General features: G+C 35.8%; 1 protein-coding gene across 9 annotated transcripts in view; it reads right to left on the reverse strand.

Annotated features, from left to right (window-relative positions):
• Positions 1-24,073, reverse strand: part of NAALADL2 (N-acetylated alpha-linked acidic dipeptidase like 2) — a 455,965-nt gene that overhangs the window by 57,940 nt on the left and 373,952 nt on the right. For 8 of the 9 annotated variants that reach the window (XM_065073810.1, XM_065073811.1, XM_065073809.1 and 5 more), the window contains one exon: positions 21,604-21,699. The exons of the other annotated variant lie outside the window; for it this stretch is intronic. In XM_065073810.1, coding sequence (XP_064929882.1) covers positions 21,604-21,699 — 96 coding nt within the window. The remainder of the gene's footprint in view (positions 1-21,603; positions 21,700-24,073) is intronic. 9 annotated transcript variants of the gene reach the window in all.

The raw sequence follows: 24,073 nt of genomic DNA on the forward strand, positions 1-24,073 counted from the left end.
TAAGCTTGCAAACTAAGCAACACAGCTCAGTCTCAGTGGACTAAACCAGCCAGACTGAAAGTGAGCAAGAGCTTCTTTCTTAACATTAAAAATGTTTCTATTAAAACCATGTGACTCATGATCATCTTAAGTATTTCCTACATGACCTCTAACAGCAAGATTTCTAGTTCTGCTGCCTTTTGAGACACCGTGAAAGCTAAGATTATTGGAACAGGCAGTAATTTAAAAGTTATTAGCTTTTCGTTCTTTAAGTCACAGTTTAATCATTTTTAGGACGCAACTAGTCATATAAGAATGAAAGCTTCAAAGTCCACTACAACTATGGAAAATATGGTAAAAATAGTCCAGGAAACACAGTTACAGATCAGAGGAGACTGCAGCATTTTACTGTAATATATACTTCCCAACGGCTTTGCTTAGTTCTGTTATTTGATAAATACAGGCAAATCATAAATGAAAAGGTTTGGGCACGCAGGACTTTACTGAGGAGTTGCTTAGCTTAGATTCAAGTAGTTTGGAAAAACTCCGGCAAAGATTGCAAAGAATAAAAGGTCACTATTTTTTTTTTCTAATTGTTTTTTATTTTTTTCTAAGAAAGAAAGATTCCAATGAGTCAAAGAGGACTCTGGATGTCAGGCTAGAAAAAGTATCTTCTTCTGTCAGCATTATACTTTGGATACTTTCTCTCCAAGCAGCTTGAATTGCTTCATGCATTTCAATAAAACTCAAAAGTTGGTAGAAAGACTTAGCTTAATATCAAGGATGTGCTTTAATTGTTTACGTGAAAAATTAAGGAATTGTCCAAGCTGAGATTAGAAACTTGTACTAGAAACTAGTACTGGCTTTAACATTTATGATCTTTGGAATTTCACTGTTTCTTTGCCTTCTCATGAAAATGACAAGTGTTAACCTGTAAATTAAATGACTATATCTCTTCATGTTTACTTGCCAGTTTTTCACGTTTCTTCTGCACTTTTTAAGAGTGACACAGAAGACCTATGTTCTGACAGAGGAAAAGCCAAGTTCTAAAGTAGCGTGCTCCTCAGGCTAATACCCTGCCAACAGCCTTTGACAGAAGAAATGCATCAAGTTCACTAAAAGGACTGTGGGCAGACATGTCCCAGAGAAAAAAAGTAAATGCAAAAGTAAACTCACACCTTAAGCTGTTAACAGTAAATTAAATTAACCTCTCCTAAAAGAGAAATTCTGGAGAAGGGTTCTCTATGTGTATGTCCCTTTTAAATTGCTGTTTGAAAATTAAGGGGAGATTTCACTAAAATCCCTTTTTCTTAAGTGCAATAAAAGGCATGATAATATAAATAGCTTTAAATGAGATACTGGAAAGGCATGAGAAGTAAAAGGTGTGTTTTAAGGCAAGGAGGTTTTTTTTTGTTCTTCCTATAATATTCTGAGAAGCAGCTCTATATCTATGATCTAAATCAGTGAATCAATTACAGCTGAAACCTACAAATTTTGAAGGGTTTTAATGAAATGAAACATATTTCAGCAGCATGTCACAGCTTTTCTAAGGAATATACTGAGCACATATACATTCTCCACTAAATGGAAGCAAGTGTTTCATTTCATTTATGCACATAATCATCTCAAACTTACATGTAAATCTTAATAGTAACTGAGACAAAGCATAAATACAATCATCCAGCTCTCAATATGGTGACACAGTGAAAATTACAGAATATGAAGAGAGCCAGCATTGGCCTTTAAAAAATGTTTCTTGACAGCTTCTGAAAAACAGAAAAACCTGAATATCTACCCAAATGCACGACTACTAAATTTATCAAATAGTATCTTATTGTGTAGAATCATTATCCCTAAACAAGAAGTAGGCTACTGGGCAAAATATCCCCACTGAAGCAGGACAACTGAATTGTCAATTTAGTGAAAGAACATGGTGAATTTCTTATTATCATTTCCTGCCTTTTTTTTTTTTTTTTAATACTTTCAAAATGCTAGAGCACAGTAAAAGTAGATAGCCTAAACTATAAGCAGAGAAGAAGTTTGAAAATTAAATGCACAGAACAAAACCACACGTTTCCACTAAGATTCTTGCTTCCTTGTTTTGGATTTTAATCCAATTGTGACGCACCTCAGTTTCTATAAGAATCATTAAGAGAGAAGTCACAACTTATTCACGGGCAAAATATACAATAATCTTCATAAAAATGGAATAATAAGCAAAAATAATCAAAGCTTCCAAATTTGCTATTACTGCAAATAATGTTTCACAATGTTTCATGTAAATAATGCATCTAGGACAGCTGATATCTTCAAACAGCTGGCAACCACAGTCTGCTTAATGGTATGCTAACCAAAATCAGGAGCTACTCGTGGAAAAAAATTGCACATATACCACTATACAAGAAAGCATCATATGCCTTTCAGCTTTATAAATTTATTAAAATAGCGTATGTACCATATACAAGCTCACTTAAGTTCAGTGTCTTAGCTCTGGCCATTTGTGGATATTAGGCCTGTGCTCAAGACTAGAATCTGGCAGCACAGCTCCATCAACATAAAACAAAACAAAATGACCATGTTCAAGTCCTGAGGAGAAAGCACTCCTCATCTTCAGCTTCACCTTCCCCTAGAGACCTGAGACAGGCAGAGTCACAGAGAGAAAAGCCCATGAATACAACAGCATCACTTCACTACTAGCGAATATATTGGGAAACAACTCTACGCACTCAAATGTTTTCTGAGTGCTTGCCATTTTAAAAACTTTGCACATATTTGTAAGTATTGATCTCTCCTGCTTTTAGAAGTCCACCAGGAAAATTTACCAGCAATTTATTGTGCATATAAATGGGAGATGAAAAGCAGATTGTTAACACTAACATATAATCTGTTTCTGGACAGGTGGAATGCATAGGATCTTAAATGGGACACAGATTTATAACTCTTTATTTTGGAACTAGAGCTCAGTTTTTAAAAATGTGCCCATGTAGCAACTGTCTTCTATTACATAATTGCTACACAACTGTCCAAAGCTTGTCAGAATTTGGGTGCTTCTGCCAATGTTAGAACCTGTTTTCTCCAGCAAGTGAAAAAATAATTTCTCCTGTCAGCACAGGACTGCTGAGCAAGTCAGAAGTCAAGGCCTTCCAACCCAGAGGACACGTCAGCTCCAGCACTGGAATATCGTGGGCTGATGTGCATCAGCCAAGTACCTTTAACAAGTCTTTCCTCTCCTGCAGCGTGGTCTGGAAAACCAGCAACAGTAGAGTCCAGCAAGAGGCACAAAGAGGAGAAAAATTACATGTTCCAGGTATGAGGAGAGTTTTGCTTTTTAATAAAAAAGATGCTGAATCTCTTCTCGGACAGCTAGTCAATGAGAGACTGATGACATAATAACTCTAACAGTATGATGAGATAAAAGCACCTGCTGTAGATTCAGACATTGAATGTACCCAAGTATCTTAAGATTTATTTTTGTTTCACTAAGAAAAGCAAATGGCTCTAGAGTATCCTTGTCCTTCTCCAGCAAATACATATTAATTAAAAAATGTGCCAGTTAAAAAGAAACAAGACTTTAAATGGAAATTCATCTTATCTGTTAACCAGATATTGTTATTTGAAACAAATAAGCTCTCTGAGGTGGACTTGGACTGTAATCATTATAGAGTGTTAATATCATACTTGATGTGGGAGCATCCACAAAAACATGGCCCATACTATGAAAATGGATGTCATGATATTATCACATTGTTTCCCACTCTGTATTTTTTCAGAAGTGTGGTGAGAAGCTGCTCTAACAGGTAATTTGTGCAGTGCATGTCATGAACTATCTGCTTTTGGATACACTCTACACAACTGTAGGCATTTTTATGGAGTTTGGTATTAATGTTTAGAAATAGATGGAAAGTTCATAATCTAGACATAAATGCTATCATACTCTTGTTCTCTTCTTTCCCACCATGCCTGTGGTTTGTGAGCCTCGTTAGTTCTAATACAGTAGAGAATAATGCGGTACTATTTCTGTATGGAGTTATAGCCTTTCAAATCTCTAGACATAAATAGAAGTGATCCAATTTTCAACAAAAAATCAGTGGAACAAGAGTCTTTCAAAGAAATATAGCAATATTCTTAGTGGGGTATCTAAGAATCATGTCACTATTGCATTACCACTTAAATAAATTGAAAATAAATTATTAATAATTTCTGTTTCTTTCCAGTGGAGGATGTTTCAAAATTTTGAAGTGAATGAAATTTATAATTTTGATGTTTTAAATCAAATCTACTTAATTATTAATTTACTTAACTTTTTCACGTTTAGCTACTTTATGTGGGTTTGCTATAGCAGTGCTGTTTGGTAATGCTGTGATAGAAATGAAGTATTTAGAACATACAGTTTCTGAGATAAGCTGGTTTAGAAAAACACTTGAATGAATGCATGTACCACACTTTATCTGGAATGAAAACTGTTACTTAGAAAAAAATTAGAAAAAGTTCCATATAAAATAAAGAATACTTGTTTCTCCCTGTCCTGTGAGATTTTAGTGTGCACAGAGATTTTTTTCCTTCAAGCAAGGGGAATGCAAATGAAAGACTGCCAACTTGGTGTTGAAAAAGGAAAAAAGGAGACAGAAAAGTTTTGATTAACTCATATCCTCAACATTCGGCATTCAGTTCTCCACATTATGCAAAATATCTACTGAGTTACAAGCAAGTTTTTGTATTTTTATATATTTTTGGAAGCCATGATACAATGTCATTATGGTTTTGGTACTTCAGCATAAAAAGAAATGTTTCATTCTCTTTGTCTCATTAGGATCTTGTGGAAGGCTCCTGTCAGCTGCAAGTTTGTTCAGTTTATATCAAGAATAAAAGAAAGAAAAAAGCTCAAAATTTTCCTTGGATATGTCAATCAAAAGGATTGCACTAGCTGGAACATTAAGTTCAGAAGAATATCATCCATGTCAGTTAAAGCAGAATCTTCACATGGCTCCATTTTCTTTATCACTTTTAGACAATGTGGTATTCATGTCAATGCCTAACTTCACCCTGCAATTACCCCAAAATCAAACTGCGCTATATAAACATGTTCAGTCAATGATCCAACACGTATTTCTCTTTATGTGCTATTTTTTTAGTTGAGAACTACTTTCTTTAGTATCACAGTTTCACAAAAGATAAATAGTATTCAAATTTGAATTGGCCAGGGAGAGCAGACCTGACGCTCAATCTTAAAGCATTTTCTTACCTAGCTGTTTGAAAATTATTAAAATTCAAAAGTTCTGGTGATTTAGCTCAGGTTCTTCTGCAGACTTGTTCATTTATTTTCAAATTTACTGCTTTGTTTACAGTCATGTAGTAAAGATATACTCTTCATATTAACTTTCATGTAGCTGTGTTTTTATTCTATGTGCAATAGTAGCTAAACTAAACAACACATTGTATCAGATCTTTGATTCTAAGAGACTTAACTGCTTTAAAGTGCTCATAGGATTTTACAATCTCTTATTTATTATCATGTTGTCTTTTTTCTTTTTCCTTTTTTAATTACTATTACAATTAGCAAGGGCAACTGTTTATATTTGAGACTGTAGGAATCTTTTTTTTTCTTTTCACACCAAAATAAAAGTATTGTTAATTTGAGACCAGAGCGCTGCTCCAGGATCACAACTCCCTGTTTAAGGCAGCTCACATGAATGAGCTGAAGATGAACACAGACATTTCAAGGAGCTTTTAAGCACCAGGTACTGTGGTTCCAATGAACATGGTGCCATCTCATGACTGTGATATATCAGGTGGTAAGCTAACTATATTTCATTTTGCTGCCATTCAAAATAAAAGCTAGTGACAGAGAAGAGATGCAAAGTGTATTTCTTACAAACAGTTCGGTCCCTTGTTTTGTAAAAGCTTGTTAATGCTGATGTTTGGATCCAAATTATTTCTAGAGAGAACTATTAAACATTTACTGCGTGCTGCTGGGGTACCCAGCTTATAAATCACGACATTTCATTAAGCTGGTTTAAAACTCATTGGTACTCCCTTGCTGAATAGCCTTAGAGAAAAAGCACAGCATTAGACAACTGCATAAACCAAGTCCTTCTGATTACGGTCCTCTCCTTGGCTACCCAAAATTGAAACGAGAAAAAACTGAACAGCTATATACAGTTTGCAAAAATGAATGGCGCAACAAAACCACTGAAGTCTGAATACTCAAAACAGCAAACCACTCTACAGTTCCAGTCTGACCAGATTTGTTGTTTCATTTCACTCTAAAACAAGACCTTCTTAAACATGAAGCATAGGAACCGATTTTTTTTTAGGGTACTGAGCAACACATGAATCTGCATTATGAAACAAGTTTGTTAATGGTAAATAAACAAAATAGTTACCTAATTGTCGAGGGTTAAGATTGCAGGGTGACAATAAAACCCTGGCAGATGTATTGTTAACCCCCTCTCCCCCCCCCCCCCCACTTCCCCCTCCCTCTCCCCCCTTTCCACTAAGGAGAGGCGATTGGGAGGAAAAGAAGCACAGAGTGAAGAGAGTTGGAAAAAATTAAAGATGTTTTACTAATGCTACTAATAAGAATAGAGAAAATAATACAAAATATACAAAACCAATCTTGAAAGTCTCAGCAACTGCAGAGCCGGCAAGCAAAGTCCTGGATTAGACTCTGCAGCCAATCGGAGCTGGATTCAGTCTGTCACTAGGCCTCAGTTTGCAGGGACGACTAGCAAGGTCCTCTTCTAATGTCGGCCATAAGCAGAAGGGAAAAGGGCAAAAGGGAAAAGCCAACGAGATCCTCGTGATCTCCCACTTTTATATGAAGTATTCACGTGAATGGAATGTTATACACAGTTGGTCAGTTTCTTGCTAACTTGCTTCTCGTCGCCCCTCTCACGAGATGTCCATCTGTGCTTATCAATAAGTTTGCATTCCATTGCTAGGTTTACCAAAACATGTGTCTGGTTCTCCAGGAAAATGCAGTTAATATGAAGGCTTTAGCTGACAGGCAAATTCACTAAAAGAGAAACTTGTTTTTAGCAAAACCAGGACACCTAATCAAACTGGGAGATAAAAATCTGCCTTCTCAGAGTTTGTGTTTCATTAACTCACCATAAATACTGCCACCACTAAAATGGGAAAACATTTTTAGGAATTTCACTAAAACATATACTTCCTTACAAGTCAAGTAATGCATACCCCTTAGATTTTCAGTGACTGGATTTACTGATCCTAGAACATATTTATGAACACTGCAACAAATTTATAAAAATGATAACAGATATTAAAATCTTACCAATTAATCCTAAAGTTTTGATTTAGACTTTCTTCTTGTACTCTTTATGGGTACAAGCAATAGATTTCTGAATCATAATCTTGGGTCTCAGCTGTCAGCATCAAAATTTAAAAGATAACCCTTACACATTAACTTTTAATTAGGTTTTATAAATTTAAATCAGAACTTTTAGAGTGAGTTCCTGGAGTCCAGATGTAATCATGAGTTTCATAAAAGGCTTTATAATCTGTTTCTGGTCTCTTCCTTCAAAGTTCAAAATAAATCACACTCCAGCCACAAAACACTCTAGGTTTTTTTTTCTTGTTCAAGCAGCAATTTGTTATTATTTGTCAAGTTTAGACATGATGCTTCTACAATTCTACTGAAATAACAACAACAAACACAGAAAGGACTTCTAAAATTTAAGGCATGTATTTTAAGCAGATCTAAGAATCGACTTGCCACAGTGTACATACAGAACTAATCTTCCTTGGGGCAATTTTAATACTCTTTCAGTTCAAACCCTCTCAAAAATTAGCCCGTTACTGAAATAACTCTTTCTATGCTGCTCTCTGCATGCAATTCTCACTGTCATCCTTCCACGGGCACTAAGCTTGTCTAGCGAATCAGATCTGAGAGCTGAAAACAAAACAAACCTCTGAAGCAAAACCACCACCAACCCCAAATGATTACTTCTCAGTCAGATCGAACTTAATCCTGCTCACTGCGGTAGTGTTCAGATTGGCTCAGGGGAACTGTGAAACTATAAAGTCAGCAACATTCGACTGATGGATACTTCTGGTGATCTCAATTATTACATTAGTTACAGTGTGTTTGGAAAATCCAATTCCAATAGCAGGTGCTAAGAACTTGACGTTCAGCTCAGAATTTGATGGAATATACGTGACAGGAAGGCAAGAGGCAGTAAATCAGAAGTGAGGAAGCAAGCGCTTCTTGTTACTTTAAGATTTATTTTTTTATCCTGAGATACTTCTAAAAAAAGGAAAAAAGTTGAACTGGAAACTTAAATTCCAATAGTGTTCTTCTGGAGTAAATAAATTATATTAAAAAAGATGTGTAGCAATAAAACCTCTAAAGTTACCACATCTTTGAGTACTTATATAAATTTTTACTTTAATTATACTTACGTAATTCCTTATATTACATATGGACTTTCTATTAAAACTCATTTGGCAAATGCTCTCATCATAGAACAGAATCCAAAAATCAAAGGTCATGGCATGCTGAGCCACAAGCTCTGCTTATAGAAGGGAATGTTCTCCATGTTTCAAGTGAAAATAAGGAAGAGAAAAAGCAACTTTTTATGTTGATCAACTTTGCTTTTTGATGATACCTAAGACTTCTGTAGCAGAGCATTTATTCCACTGAGCCTAATCAAGTTTTTCAGTTGCATAAATATAAGTATTTATGCTTTTGTCTTCAGAGTGTTCCTCTGCTTCCTTTTAAGCTTTGGGACTGAATTACCCTCTCAAGCGCAACAATGTCAATGTGGCGTAGTACTGGATGATTACTGATGGGACGCAGAACATGGCTTATAATTTACTTTCCAAATAGGTCTTATATTCACAAAGCAGAACAAATCCACACTTTTTATTCTGAAATATAACAAATGAAATTTGCAGCTGCTGCCTCTCATTCTGCACCTGAAAATCTCAGAGTGCATCTGCACTTATGGGCTTAAACAGTTTGTGAGCAGCTAAAATTCTGACCAGTATTTTTCTTTATATGCGCACTTGATGTAGGCCACTTGCTCTCTGGTTGAAGTCAGAGTGAACCACGCTGAAGTACAACGAACTGGGACTGTGACGGAAATTAGATCTGAGCTCGTCTGTTTGCATCATACTCATCCGACAGAGAGCACTAATCATGCACTTTAAAAAGTGAAATCTGAATGATGAACAAAGGCTGGCATCTTTTCAGATGCAACAACGTTATTTAAAATTAGATTCCTCAAAATGACATATCAAAGAAAAAACTCATAGAAGAAATTAAAAAAAAATTACCCAAGCTTCACCTTTGTGTTCTAAAACTTTTTGGTTTTGATATGCAATAAACAGCACAGAATCATGAAGCAGTGCACCAATACACTAATACGAGCAGAAGCCAGTGCATTTTGGGTTTTTTTTGTTGCTTTGGTTATTTTTGGAAGTTGTGATAAAAGGTCTGCCAGTTTGTATAGAGTAAAACTGTAAGTATGTTAGGCTAGAAAGCTGAGCGTTTGTGATTTGAGTATATAAAAATATATTAAATTGTTACATTTAAAATATCTCATTAGAAGTATAGAAAATATTACTGAGTAGACCATCTTTAGTAACATCTCTTTCTTCTTGTCGAAGTATTTGCATTTTGTGAAGAGAGTGTGTGTGTCTACACAGCTTAATTAAGCCAGTAAAAGCATGATTTTGCCAACTAAGTGCTTTAATTAAAAATAAACAAACCACTACCCTTAAAAACTCATTCATAAAACCCAAACCAGCAATTATATTTCTACATCTGTCATGTAAAGAGAAGGGCGAAAAAGGTAACAATTGGTTATTTTTCGAAGAAGTTTGGGCTAGTAATTAATTAAGGAAGGTTATTTCCCTGAGAGTCACTACCCAAATCTTTCCCCAAGTTATTTAAATATCAGAACTTTTGAACACTTATCCAAGCTGAAGTGAAAATTCTAAGGCTGCCTCATTCCTAATTAAAGAAGCTGTGCTGATACAATGCTGTTGCTCAGAAGGGGAGCGTGTTTTGGTGCAACAAGATGTCACATTCACTCTAAAAGGATTAAAATCAGTTTGTATTCAACTATTTTCATACTTAAATTACATGTTTGAAACAAGCATTCGCTTCTGACAATGCTGACTTGCATCATTCCTAGTACATACCAATTTTCATCTTACCTTGATTGTGCAGCTGATTTTTCTATTGGATGCTCTGAAATTCCAGTGAGCTTTCATGGATTTTGATGGCTTCACCGTGCTATTCTCCCTGTCCAGGCAAGTTTGAGATAAACAGCTGGACAGGCTATGACCTTTGGGCAAATTACTCTCCTTGACTACAACATATATTGGTGAACTATGTCAGTATTCATTTACATATTTCTCAGTTTCATTATCCAAATAATAAAACCCGCACACCCATCCTCATCAGAATGAAAGGAGGGTATCATTAATTATTAACAAAAGTGGATCACAAAGTCCACGTTGAACTTGATCAGAAAAATAAAAAAAATTCTGAATAAATAGTCTTATCATCTGATAGGCCTAAACTATTGCTATTTATTTGCTAGTATTGCTATTTATTTGATAATTTAAAAATCAGAACTACTTTGTTACAAGAAAGTAAATTTTTTCCCTTCACAGTGTCATTCTAAAAACTAGAATAAATGTTGGTGGATCACATGTAATTGTAACAGAACAGAGATTATTTTACTGCTTATCTGTAATAATTTAAAACAGATTAATTAAACTTGAGAATTATCTCTGAACACGCACATGCATGATCCATGTACACCTACTACTAAGCAACAAAATAAATGGGCTATCCTTTCATCTACTGAAAAGACAAGACCTCTCTGAAATTCAAGAATTATCACATAACTATAAGAAAACACTTCTTTTAAATGAATGATTCTTTAAAGGAAGTATTGTTCAGGACATAAATTTCTTCAAAATACAATTAACAGTTAAATTTTATCTCCATTTCTACATAATCACATTAATTTTAGATGACGAAAGGACTGCAGGACACTAGAATATACTACTATATTACTCCAGAACAATTTCTATCATGTTTTCTTTTTATCCTTCTGAAATTTTGTTTTTCATTTAATGGTTACTGAATTCTTCTTAAAACTTTTTTAGGTCCAAATGCTGTACTTTGAAATACTAGTTTAAATTTTGAACTAAAGTTATTTCAGTCAATAATACAGATGCTCTATCTTTGAAAATCAATATTATATGTGCATGGTTGGAATTAGGCTAAAATTTATGAAACTCCTGCCCATTAGTTTTACAAGAAGGTATTAAAATAAAACCCAGGTTCATAGCCAGTATATGGTGTCTGCTTATGAAATAGAAATATAATTTCCACTCTAGGAAAGTATGTATTTTATATTGCTTTGGCTTTATGGTTAGATTGCTACAGTTTACACCCAGCCCCTGGCCCAAGGAGCTGCTGGTGGACGGGGTGATCACTCCTGTTGGTTGAGTAAATCTCACGGTGTTATGTGTTACGGGCTTGAATCTACTTTGCTGGACTCCGATGGAAATGGAAAGGCTCATACTTGAAACAGTTTAACCACCCCCACTGTTTTTGATATAGGATCTTGAGTCCACAACTCTCTGTTCAGACACTTCTACTAATTTTATAATTCTAGCTCAAGGCTACCCATTTATTCTTAGTCTAACATTAATTGGTCTAACCTTAGTTGCTTTAATGCTAGAATGTCTTGGCAAACTGGCAGTATCTGTTTTATTGTTATTGATCACACTTGTAATAAAAACCAGACCAACAAACAAGAAGTTCTTCCTGAAATTTTGTAATAACTTTAGCTTATATACTTTTTTTACTCATATTTTTTCACTAGTTTTGTCTCACAACTGTGTACTTTACAAAATTTCTTTACGTTGATCAATTGTATTTGAAAATATAGACTTCATTCATGCTAATTTTGCTATCCTTCATTTTAGGAAATCTATTAGGAAAGATATAATTGTACTCTTTTAGTTATATCTGATTGAAACAGCTGCATATCAACATATTAGGAGACAGATTAAAATAAAACAAAGGACAAGAGGAAACCACAGATTCATAGACTGGACTATGTTGCCAACAATTTAACACGTCTTTTTAATAGAAATTCTACTCCTAACCTGACAAGTGTTTAGAAGGATTTATAGACACACCTTTATTCCAGCTTGCTTAATCTTTGGACCAGTTTATTTCCTTCTATGGCTTAAAGTAATCAAATCTACAATTTCCAATACCCAAAATCATACTATAGTGTGTCAAGGCTACAGGTCATTCTAGATGCATCTGTCATACATCCCTAACAGCAACGGTGCAGCAAAGAATCTGAGTATCACTGATTCTGGAAACAGAACAATGACAGAAGAGGAGTGTGTCTCTGTATCCTACCAATTAGTGTAATAAGTGGCAGTGCGAGCTTCTGCAATGTATAAGGTTTTTACATTAAACAGTGTTGATGGAGAAGAAAGTTAATTCTTAGAGACTCTGTGCTTTGCAGCAGAGTTAGAGCTGCACATTCCCAAAAGACTAGTATCATAAATAGCCCTTGTTCAGGCTCTAATGTTCAAAAAAGAATACAACTTCTATCCAGACATAAGTTTGCGCTTAATTTTTACTATTATGTTCCTGCAGGCTTGCCCCAACTCAGAGCATAATGGGTTGTTCTTATGAGCTTTTTTCCAGGACACACATTTCTTCTTATCCACTGTATAGGCATTTAACTTTAGTCTTATACTCCTCTCTCTGGAAACGCTCAGCACCAAGAGGATGGTTCCAGCAGAGTTCAGCTATGTGTTTGACGCTAAAACAGGTGTTGACATTTAAAGACAAGATTTAGAACACTGGTTTGGGCTAAGTCTCCTGGAAAAATGTGACATTTTAAAATTCCTTAAGGGAAACCAAACTCTTGAAAATCCGGTTTTGAATTCAGAACTGAGCTCACAAAGGAAACTCCAGCATCTGTGAAGCTCTGATGTGTTTGAAGTTATATCATGGAATAAAATAAAAATAATAACAATAAAAAAAGAGATAACATGTCAGTACTACATTGTAGAACTGTACACTAAAGGAAGTTACAACAATGGTTTAAGAAATAAAATGAAAAAATAAACATACATCTTAGCAGCTGTATTTCCCCAGGTATTTCTGCAAGTTGTTTGCAAAACCGATTAATTCATTCATAATACTTAAGCAGCTATTTCCACCTCTTGCTAAAAAACACTTGAGCACATACTGAAGTTCCACTGCCTTGACCTCACACTCCTTCATATGCAAACTGGATTATGTTAAATTAAAAAATGAAAAATAGTCATTACTCCATTATTGCTATTAGAAACTTAGTGTTTTAAGAGGCACACTCTGGGGAAAGGATTGTCCGATTTGACTTCTTTGTCAAAAGATCTGAAGACAGAAAAGAGCTAATACAGTGAGTTAATACAACAGACAAGATACTTTTAGAGTACCCAAAGGAACTTTTCCTCTCGAATGCAAGTGCCTTGTTTAAAGAAAAACACATCTTCCTTGCACAGCACCAAAGTCAGTACATGTGTGCCAAGAATAAAGATTGAATCTTTGGCAGACAAAGTATTTGTTAACCAACAACAAATTCCTACAGTAGTACTGATGCTAAAGAATGGATTAATAAAATAATACTCTGATAAGATCAGAAAATAATGTGTGAAGAATAGTATAGTGGGAAACATAGGGGAAAATTCAAATAACCCCAGGCACATTCCTACCTATTAAAGCAGAAAACTTCAGATTTGTTTTTTCTGTTGCTGGATTTCAGTGGTTGAATAAAAATAAATATGTTGACATTTCTTAAAAAAATGCATCCATATGTCCCATTATTTGGTAACCCTCATAACAGACACATTTTTGAAATAAAAACAATGGATATAAAATAAATGTTCCTGTCATTCAGTACGAAAAGCACTATTGGAGAACTTGGAAACAACCATTTTACTTGTGCAATAAATACAGATTGTACAGTTGTCATCATCAACCACCAGGAAAAAAAAAAAGACCAAAAAAAATAGACATCTATCATGAACATCTTTGCTGAGAGTCTGTCACCAATGCAGCACTCAGCAACCAGCTAGAGATGCAGCCAGTTTACAAACCTCAACATAACCAAAATAAGGCACAGTAAATGAAGGCATTGCTGACTTACTCCCAAGCCAGGTAAGTCCCCCTAACACGGGCACTCGCGTGGCTCAAGTACATAGTAGAAGACTGCCCAGCTGGTCACAGTCAGTAGTTGAAATTCTGGCATAGCCGAAACGTGCTCAATTCCAACTTCAGCTTTGAAATATGCCCCAGTCTTTGTCTACAGTGTAAGACAAATCACCAGATTCTGCAAGTCAATGCTGAATTCAGGCGAGGAGATGAAGTAATTGCTCCGTTACTGTAAAAACCATTTTCGACCCGTGGTATTTCATTTTCTCATCTATAAAATGTGGATTAAACAATGTTTCCTCTCATTCCTACCTTATTGTCTTTTGCTTTGTCAGACTGCTGTAATTTGGAGTAAAAAAAAAGTCTTCTATAAGATATGTAAACACCAATCTTGGGTTTCTATCATAAGATTTAAAATGATTCATTATGTAGGAACTTATATGTTTATCGCGTGTTTGGATCAGATGGAGTTGACATGTATTTATTTACTTCCATTAAATCACAAGTCTAGCTTGAAAAATGATGCAATGTTTTTTTTCCCCTGTTTTTACTGACAGTTGACAGACAAATCTTGAGACCAACTGAGTAAAATTTAGGTCTGAAAGAGGAATTCAGGAATTGTGTCATTCTAAACAGAATCTGCCTAAGAAACATTCCAACAGAAGCCAATGCTAACTTCTTAAAAATAATATATAGTCTTGCTGCAATATCAAAAAGATTTAAGGAATGTAGAAATAATTCTCTCCCGACAGTCAGAGAATCAGTTAGAACTGTGCACAGACAACCCCTGGGAATGGTTTCTACACAAACTGTGCTACTAATTGTGATGATGTTTTCCTGTTCATGCAGCTTCTCTTGTTCATTGGAGTCATGGTTTCCTGGTTATTCTGAAATTTTCATAATTGTCAGGAGTTCTCTAAGCTGAAAACATTAAATTCCAGCCACTCAAAAAGAAGCCCAGAAACAATCTTTGAATACTCAAGCCTTGACATCTTTCCACAACTTTATGAATAAATGGCACAGGAGGAAACTGAATTAGTTCTGTCCTGTAACTCTTCTTCCATTTTGAAGGCATTATTAGCAGGAAAGATGTGAAAAATTTCAGGGGGTTGTGGAATGTGGTTCTTTTTTAATAACTGAGTGAACCAAGCAAAGTTGTGTTGGACAGTGCAGCTGGTTCATCAAATTTTTACCAGGGGCTCTGCAGCCTCAACTTGTTTTTATTACCCAGTCTTTATCCATCAGTGTTCAAATATAAAGTGCAAGAGCCCTTGAGGCTACTTGCTTTTAGGAACAAAGAACTACTGAAAAAATCCAAGTGAATCTACCCTAACTAGGCTAGAGCAGGTAGAGAATATGCTGTCTGGCCAAACACAGCATGACTCTCTGTCGGAACACCTTATGTCTTTAGCAGCAAAGTCACCTCTTTCACATCTAATGCTGAGAAAAGGCCCATTTTTTTTTTCCATTAAATATTGTTACTTCCCTGTTCACCGTAATTCATACAGCATCCCCAAAGTTACTCGGCCAGTTTATATAATTGGATTTGCTCTTGTTCTTACTGCTGCTGACAATAGCTACAGAATAAAGAACACATTGTCAGAAGGGAGTTTTCAGCAGGTTTGTATTTACCCTCTGCTTGAACTGGATTATATGTTCCTTCATGCACGAAAGCTAAAGGTAAAACTAAAACTCTCACTTGTGTGCTTAAGAGAATATGTGCTAAATCAAACCATTTCTGTAAATTCCGGTGAATTGGCCTACACCTCTTTGCAGAAAAATTTAGATAAATTGGTTTTGTGCTAATTCAGTCAGACTGTCATCACAGACAATATAGTTCTGAACACCTCAAATACCAATAAGGTGTGAATACCAGTAAGATGCTCGGTATCAGCATATGAGAGGCTGATAAGCAAAGCACAGCAAGTAATTTAAGTTACGGAACCGGTGCATTATGCTGCACCCACACCGATACGTGACCACACGGCAGCTGAGAGCTGCTGAAACACCATGGATTGCTGCCAGCTGTGGGAGGACAAACAGAAAAAACAAGGGATGCCCCAAGTCATCCTGCAATTTCTCAGGCAAAAGAACCCCACACAGGTGCTTTTATGTGTGACAGAGCAGCCAAACAACACTGTATACAATTCTGATATCTTCAAAACAAGGTCAAACTCCACATCTTCAAAATCAGTATCACAGTGGATTGTCTCAAATATGGAAATTCATCAGCTCCCCCAGCCTGGTTCTCACTTCATACAGTGACAACTGTGTTTTTGTTTTGTTAACTTCATTCAGCAACTCTGACTCGTACCCCTAGTCCATATTCCTGTTTGTTGGTTGTAAGTTTGGATAACTTGTTTTGAAAGTATAAATTCATAACATAATTTCTCTTTAAAAAGGCATGAGAGCTCTATTGGTCTGTGCAGAACTCACGTCTTTGGAAGTATGACGATGAATAGACTGAGAAATTATGTGGAAGAACGACATACATGATTGAAGACAGGAATTTTAAAAATTGCATCAAAAAGAATACATCACTGAAGAAAGTTAATTGGAGAAATTACCTGTGAAAATTGACATGTCAGCGTGTCACATTTTCATGATGGAAATCAAGGCACATGTCAAGAATTTCCAGTTAGCAAACCACACAGTGACATGGGGGAAGGCTGCCAAATATTCTCCTGGGCCTTCCAAGGATAAAGGGTTTTCTGGGCTTGGTTTGGGTGCAATATACTCAGGTGCATCAGACTTTTGATTTCTGAACATTTCAGATCCATTCTGTATGCACCACACAAACACTTTAACACTTTCAGTACTGTAACTCTGACTAGAGTAATATTCTGTCTCTGCTGTTTGGAAATCTTAAACAATTCTGCTAAATTCTCTAGTTCTACATAGAGGGCATTTTTAAATGAAAAAGGGAGATGCATAAATGGAAATGCAGATGTACAGCTGCACGATGCAGAGGCCACTGGGACATCTAAGCACAATGTCACACAGCTTTTTCAAGAACAACCTGATACCAAAAAGCACATGCTGTCGTGGGAACAGCACGTGGGTGTGAATGTGCTCTTCCAAAAACAGCTCTGCCAGTAATAACACGCTGCCAGAAATGTTTCTGGTAGAACTTCGCAACATAGACTTGCTGTACACGGTTTGCGAAAACGTTTCAACTGGATATCATGGAGATTGCAACCCTGCCAAAACTACAACAGATGCTTCAATGAAATGAAAAGAAATTTCAAGCTGGTTGAGTACAATGAGATTTTGTTTAGAACCCTGGCAGGAAACTGCATTAATACAGTTCTTCACAGTATTATTCAACTGATTCAAAATCTGCACTCTCAATCTTTGCAATTGTAAGAGTTTGCCACCTACAAGTTAATTTAAATATGTTGTATTATCTTCTGTTTTGTACAACTAATATTTTTTAAATGTGTAAATCTCATATATCACTTATATATACATATATCTCTCCATAGTTACTTTTAGCTTTTGCAGTACAGAAGCATACAAAAAAAGAGCTCATTCACAGATACCATAGATGAAGATTAAAATATTCAGCAGATGTATGCAGCAAACCACAAATTTTGATTTTTAGGAAGATAACAGAGAGAAAAACTACCAAAGTTATGGATATCATTGCATTGCCAAGATGAATGGGTATTCCCTAAACTTGTATTACAGAATTAATGGATCTAGACAATGGGTAAATGGGAATATACATCCCTCAATGCTTCAAAAGAACAGAACAGTACGGTCTTGTTAGAGAACTCCTCAAATCAACGTTCCAGTGCTATACCTTAATCTGTTGTCAAAATGTGAATTTCATTTACCAACAGTCCTGCAGTCCAGTAGTTTTCATTCCATTTGCTTCAAGAAAAGAATCTGCTTGTCATCATCTTGGAAGTATTTATATTTTTTTTTATAAAAAGGAAATACGACACAATAGGTTACAAAAAAAACCTTATTTCCTCTTGAAATGGAAACATTCCTCCCTGTTGCTGTTTTATTTAATGTTTAGAAGTTAATTATTAGTGATCCTGATTATTCTATGCTTCAATTATGGAGCTGCATTACAGCAGTTAGTTCTTTATGCAACTCCGTAATTGAAGCATAGAATAATCAGGATCACTAATAATTTTCTCAAGAGTTATCTGTCAGCACCCATAACTTGTCATAAAACCAATTATGTCACTTTTGGCATACCTTTCAACACTGTGATGCCTGCCAAAGTAAAAATCAATAAAAGATTATTATTATTCCATGGCTGATACTGGGTAAGTGGCTCCAGTGGCACTCCCTGTTGGGGGACTGCCATTAAAGCTTTTAGAACTGCATAATCTGAGTTTTATTAAGCTACTCTAGTGAACATACCTCATAACACAAAAGTATTTTCAAACTTGTTAATAACTTCAATTGACTAGTTACCATGAAACACTGTGCTGAATAACACTGATAAAACTTACTGAAAAACACCAGACTTTTCTGAGTATGCATCTGATAACAATGGAGTTTCACCCAACTTCTGGTCTGATGGGACAACCCATTCTCTGCCACACAGGCACACATTTCTCCATTTTAATACGTGATATATGAATTATAAAATGCACTTGAAATTACAAGGTCTGCAAATCTCATTTAAGATACCACTGAATTTTGTACTGCAACACACTGCTGTAATGAATGTCTTGGTTCTTCACCATAATGAAGCCTATGTATTTTTCTTTCTTCTCTGAATCTTCCAGATCAGACTGGGTCTTTCAGCAACCTACCCTAAATCCACCTTTAAAGTGCCAAGATCTAAGATATATTGATCTGACAACAGTTCTGATAAATTAGATATTCTAAGCACTCAGATTACAGATCTATCTCCTTAATAGCTGCACATTTCTCATTCATTTTACCTGCCACATTCAGCAATCTCCTCTTTCTCAAAGTGTTCATGAAATTCAGGTAAATACTGTCTTCAGAGAGCAGAAGCCACAATTAGCTGGTTATTTGTTCTTACACCGAACCTCATGTAAAAAATTGTGTTGAAATTCTTCCATCGTTACTTACTATCAAGCCATTCACATAGAAAAAAAAAAATCAAAGCCCTGTTTCCCTCAGATAGATGAAGGGCCTCAAATGATTTCCTGCCAAAACCAGCATAAGCGTTTCCACCACCTTCAGTGGCCGTAAAGGCGAAGCACACGGTGAGTGACACGCAGTGGCAAATGAGTTTCATCAAACTGAACACTAACCACAGCTCTACCACCAAAACTGAAAAATACTCAATTCTCTGTGTCCTTCTTGACTTGCATGCCACATTATTTGAGCACTGGGCTGCAAAACGGCTCATTGTTGGAAAATGTGAAGCGATGCACAGGGGACAAAACAACCTCTGAGTATACACAGACAACCAGGATGTATGCCTTGGCTCCTATCACTGAAGAAAGAAATATTCAAGCTATCATGAACAGCTAATGGATAACAATAATCTAAAAGACCAAGAGCATGTTGAAGATTATTGAGGAAGGATTAGGGAAGAAAATATTATAGAGAGTCTATACATCAATAGTGATCCAACATGTTGAATATGGTACGTAGTTCTAATTACCTCAAAGCGAAAGAGATGCCACAGAGCTGCATAAGTACAGAGGTTACACATTACTAGGCAGGAATGACTGAGCTATGAGGACAGCTCAAAGTGGTTACTACACTGGGAGACAAAAAAGCTTAGAAAGGAAAGCAACGGGTATGGAAAAATAAATAGAGTGTGTTTATTATTTCTCATGCCAAAGGCAGAAAAGACCTAGTGAAATAAAAAAGCAGCAAGTTTAAAGTAAGCGTAGGAGGGGAAGTAAATTGTGGAAAATGTAGTTATACGACGTTATGGAAGTCAAAATGTCAATGAATTAAAAAAGGGCACAGATAACTACATGTTAACAGAGCTAGAAATTGGTGTAGAAATGTGACTATGAGCCTAAGAAATGCTGCACTGCCATGTTGCTGTTCAAGCTCTTCAAAAGCTACTTTAAGACCACTTGAGCTAAGTTAAAGTTGACACAATCACCAGCTAAGGAACTCACTCCAATGCTGTCTATGTTATTCATCTTTATAAAAGCATCCTGGACTACCATCTGAAAAGCAAAATGAAAATATAGTTGTATCCTAGTGCAATCTTCCTCAAGTTCTATCAAAGAAAATTGTAATGTTCAGTGAACCTACTTAAAATAATTTGTAACAATTTACACAGCAGCAAAATGCTTCAAGTCAACTATCTAATAAATATTTTTATGTGTTAGTCAACATTATAGAGCAAATACTGAAATACAGATTATTCAGATTACACATGGCCCATCACACACTAATTAGCAAATGACAAATTAATTATGCAGTAAATAATCACATACCTACTTCCATCAGTCTTTAGAAAGAAATATAGTGAATCTTTTCAGTCACTTTGGCATCAAGGATGGCTTAAAACCCATCAATTCCCCTAAAAGGGTTTCACAGAAGACTCTTGTCTTGTGATTGTTCCTTAACTGTCAGGCTCTGCCAAGCTTCAAAAGAATGTCTAGGAATCCGTACTTTTAAAAACAAAAACAAAAAAAGAAAAACCAACCCCCTAAAAATCCCAAGATCAGTCACCGTCTACTTAGCCAGAGAAGCTGATCCGCCTACACGCTAAATCTGCACAATGCTGATCTTTGTGAATGTATTTTTGTTGTTGCCAAGAGAAATGTTTCAACAGCAGCTGCTTTTCCAAAAGAAGTCGCTCCGAATAAACAAAGAAATCTGTTTGTGAGGTCTACATAGCTCTGATTTATAAGAAAATGAATTATAAGAAGTATACGAATCCATTAAGTAGTCCTGTCTCTTTGTAGAGATAGGGCTTGCTCAGCAGACAGAGTGAAGAAAGAGCACTTTAGAGTAAGGAGTAATTGTATTAATACATAATATGAAGGGAGTTTTACATAGAGGCAACAAGAGGGATGGCCGCACCTTCCTCTGAAGTGAGCACACTGTGCCAGCTCCCAAAACCAACCATCCGTGCATGGGAAGGTGCCCTCAGAGAACCCTCTTCACTGACAAAATTGACAGCAACAAAATTGCTAGTTCCTGCCATCTAGTGGGGCTCAACACTATGCATTCATGCCAATTAGTTCAATGTGAACCCCGCAAAATACAACTGAAACACATAAGAGGAAGCATTTGTTCATAAAAGTGTTTTGATCACTTCAGTTGAACAATATAACAGTAAAGAATAATCCAAAGTTGAATCTCAATGAAAAAAAAATCCCCTACTTTTAACTACATTCAAAGTATTCACAGGACAAAATAAATTATCTTTCACAATTATCAACAAATTCAGATTTGGCCATGTGAAAGAAAGTACGGGTAAATGAGATCTCCATTTCTGTTACCTTTGCAATGGTCTCGTGTAGGCTGAAGGAGGGATCCAGCTCTTCTGTTTTTGTTGTATGTACAGGAAAAAGAGCTTCAGAGAGAAAGCTAGAATTCTGTGAGAAAGAAAGAAGACGACTTTTAGGATTCCACATAGATTTTCTCCTTCAAATGCTTATTGGATTTTGTCCAGATATTGAACAACCCTTCAAATTACTCCTAAGTTTTGCCTACTTATTAGAACTTATTTCACTGATCTAAATAACTGATTCCAAGTCTCCAAAAGAAACAAAACCCCCTAAGCCTTATTACTTTATTTCCAGAATGGTAGTTGCCTTTGTAATTATTCTTCCCATAGCAGCTAAAAATCTTGCCTAGAGGAAGAAAAAATAACCATACAGATTTCATTCTGAGCTAGGCAGCAATCAGACATTTTATTAAATACGTTATGATTTAGTCTTCAGAAGAAAGGCAAACACAATAATCAAAGAGATACTTTTATTTTCTGCAACTATCCTACTTCTGTGTACAGTAATGCCATCTACATAATATGGGGTTTTGGTCAATTCCAGGGAATTATATCCTTTAGGCTGATCGTTCTTTAACACCAGGATATCTTAATATATTATTTGTACAAGATGTTTGTCTCTTCTTGTACTGTAAGAAATCAATACATTTTATTGCATATTTACTGTCAGACGGAAAGAGCAAACTGATACTCAGGTGTGAACTGAAAAAAAGCAAAACAAATTAATACAAAACCCCAAGTCTCAAAGGTGCACATATGCCTAAAATGGGAATTATTTTAAACCTATGCTCCTGAGCCCGGTATAATAATCCAGAAACTAAGCCGAAAAAAAAACTTTCTCTCCATCCCTGTAACTTCTGAGACGCACATCCTAGAATTATCCTTGCTTTTGTGAAGTGCCTCTGATTTTGCTTTTTAGGCATGACCTGAACTACCCCTCTTGGAATAGCCAAGAATATAGTGCCCACCTAATCCCCACCTGGCATAAAAATAGGTGTAGAGGTCCACCTTGAGGGACTGAGATGCTTGATGTGGTGAGCATACTTTAAATACACCCACTGCTCACCAAGAGCAATGAGTTCAGTACAAAAGCATCTTGATATATACTGGTTTTCAATAGCTTCTGCCTCATACTCTGTATTCACAAGAAGTGAGGCCCCTTTTCAGAAGCATTAAATCTGGTAATGATGCTCAACACATTCCGCACCAGCCATAAAGTTATTTTCATTCAGAAATTATATGCTGAGCAGTGGCCAAATAAAGCTTTGGTTAAAAAAAAATCTTAAAACTGATCTGAGTGTTAACAGGATTGATTTGTAAGGTTGGTGCTCCACTACGTTTTCACTTGCTAAAAACAATCGGTAGGCTTTATTGTTTTAAACATCAGGAAGCGAGCAAATGAGAGACACAAACAATTTAGATGCTTTGTTCTGGCTAGTACAACCTCTTTTTATGTGACTGAGCTTTGCTCTTCCACATGCTGGGGTCTAAGCCATACAAAGACTGAAAAAAAATAGCACTTTAGCTGAAAGAAGTGTTAACTTCAATTCAAACAAAAGAAGTAGAGAAAAGAAATCCCTATGCTCTTCCTCAGAAAAAAAAAAAAAAAACAAAACAATATAAAGTAACTTACTTATGAACCCCTGAAGGTTAAAATGGTGGTGTCTAATCTATGCCTGCTGAATTGGAATTCAGTTTGTATTCTACTACACAACGCAGCGCATCGTGTGGGTCATAGCTAGTTCTTAACTACACACAGCATCAGTAGCTCTGTTGCCGAACAATTGTGGGATACACGCATTAAAATCATATCAGTGATGTGATACGTCAATACGCTCTGCTCAAAACTCCTCAACTTAGGTGAAGTTCCCTACAGATGCTCAATTCACCTCCTGAGCTAGTACTTCACAGTTAAATTAACCTTATTTGAAAAGTCTGACATGTCTCACTGACATGTTCAAGAAAACTCAAGGAAAAGTATGTCTCAAAAAGTTATGTTACACTGCTGGTAATTTTGCTTGTTAATTTTTTCTACAAATTAATGCCTTCATGATCAATACTCAAGAAGATTATTTGTGGTAGTAAGCTCCAAACACTTTCTTAAAAATTATATATATACATATATATGTATATATATAACTAGCACAGATTCATACAAATTTTTGTGCTCAGCAATGCATCTGTATGTTATATAATTTGTCACAGAAGTATCAGAAAAATAAATTAAGTCATTCTTCCCTTCAGAAAACTTTTTTTTTTTTTTTTGGTTCTCAGGGAGATGATGCACAAAGTCATTTATTATAAGATAAAATACATGCTTCAAGACTAATTCATAACACCTATTCATCTTTAAGTTTGTGCACCAGTTTACAGAGTCATGTTATTTGACTCGGGGGGAGGTTGAGGAACACTGTCATTCTGCTACGGTGGTGCTAATGCTGTTCATCATCGTTCACATAATC

The sequence above is a fragment of the Columba livia genome, chromosome 9, assembly GCF_036013475.1.
Source record: "Columba livia isolate bColLiv1 breed racing homer chromosome 9, bColLiv1.pat.W.v2, whole genome shotgun sequence".
NCBI lineage: Eukaryota > Metazoa > Chordata > Aves > Columbiformes > Columbidae > Columba > Columba livia.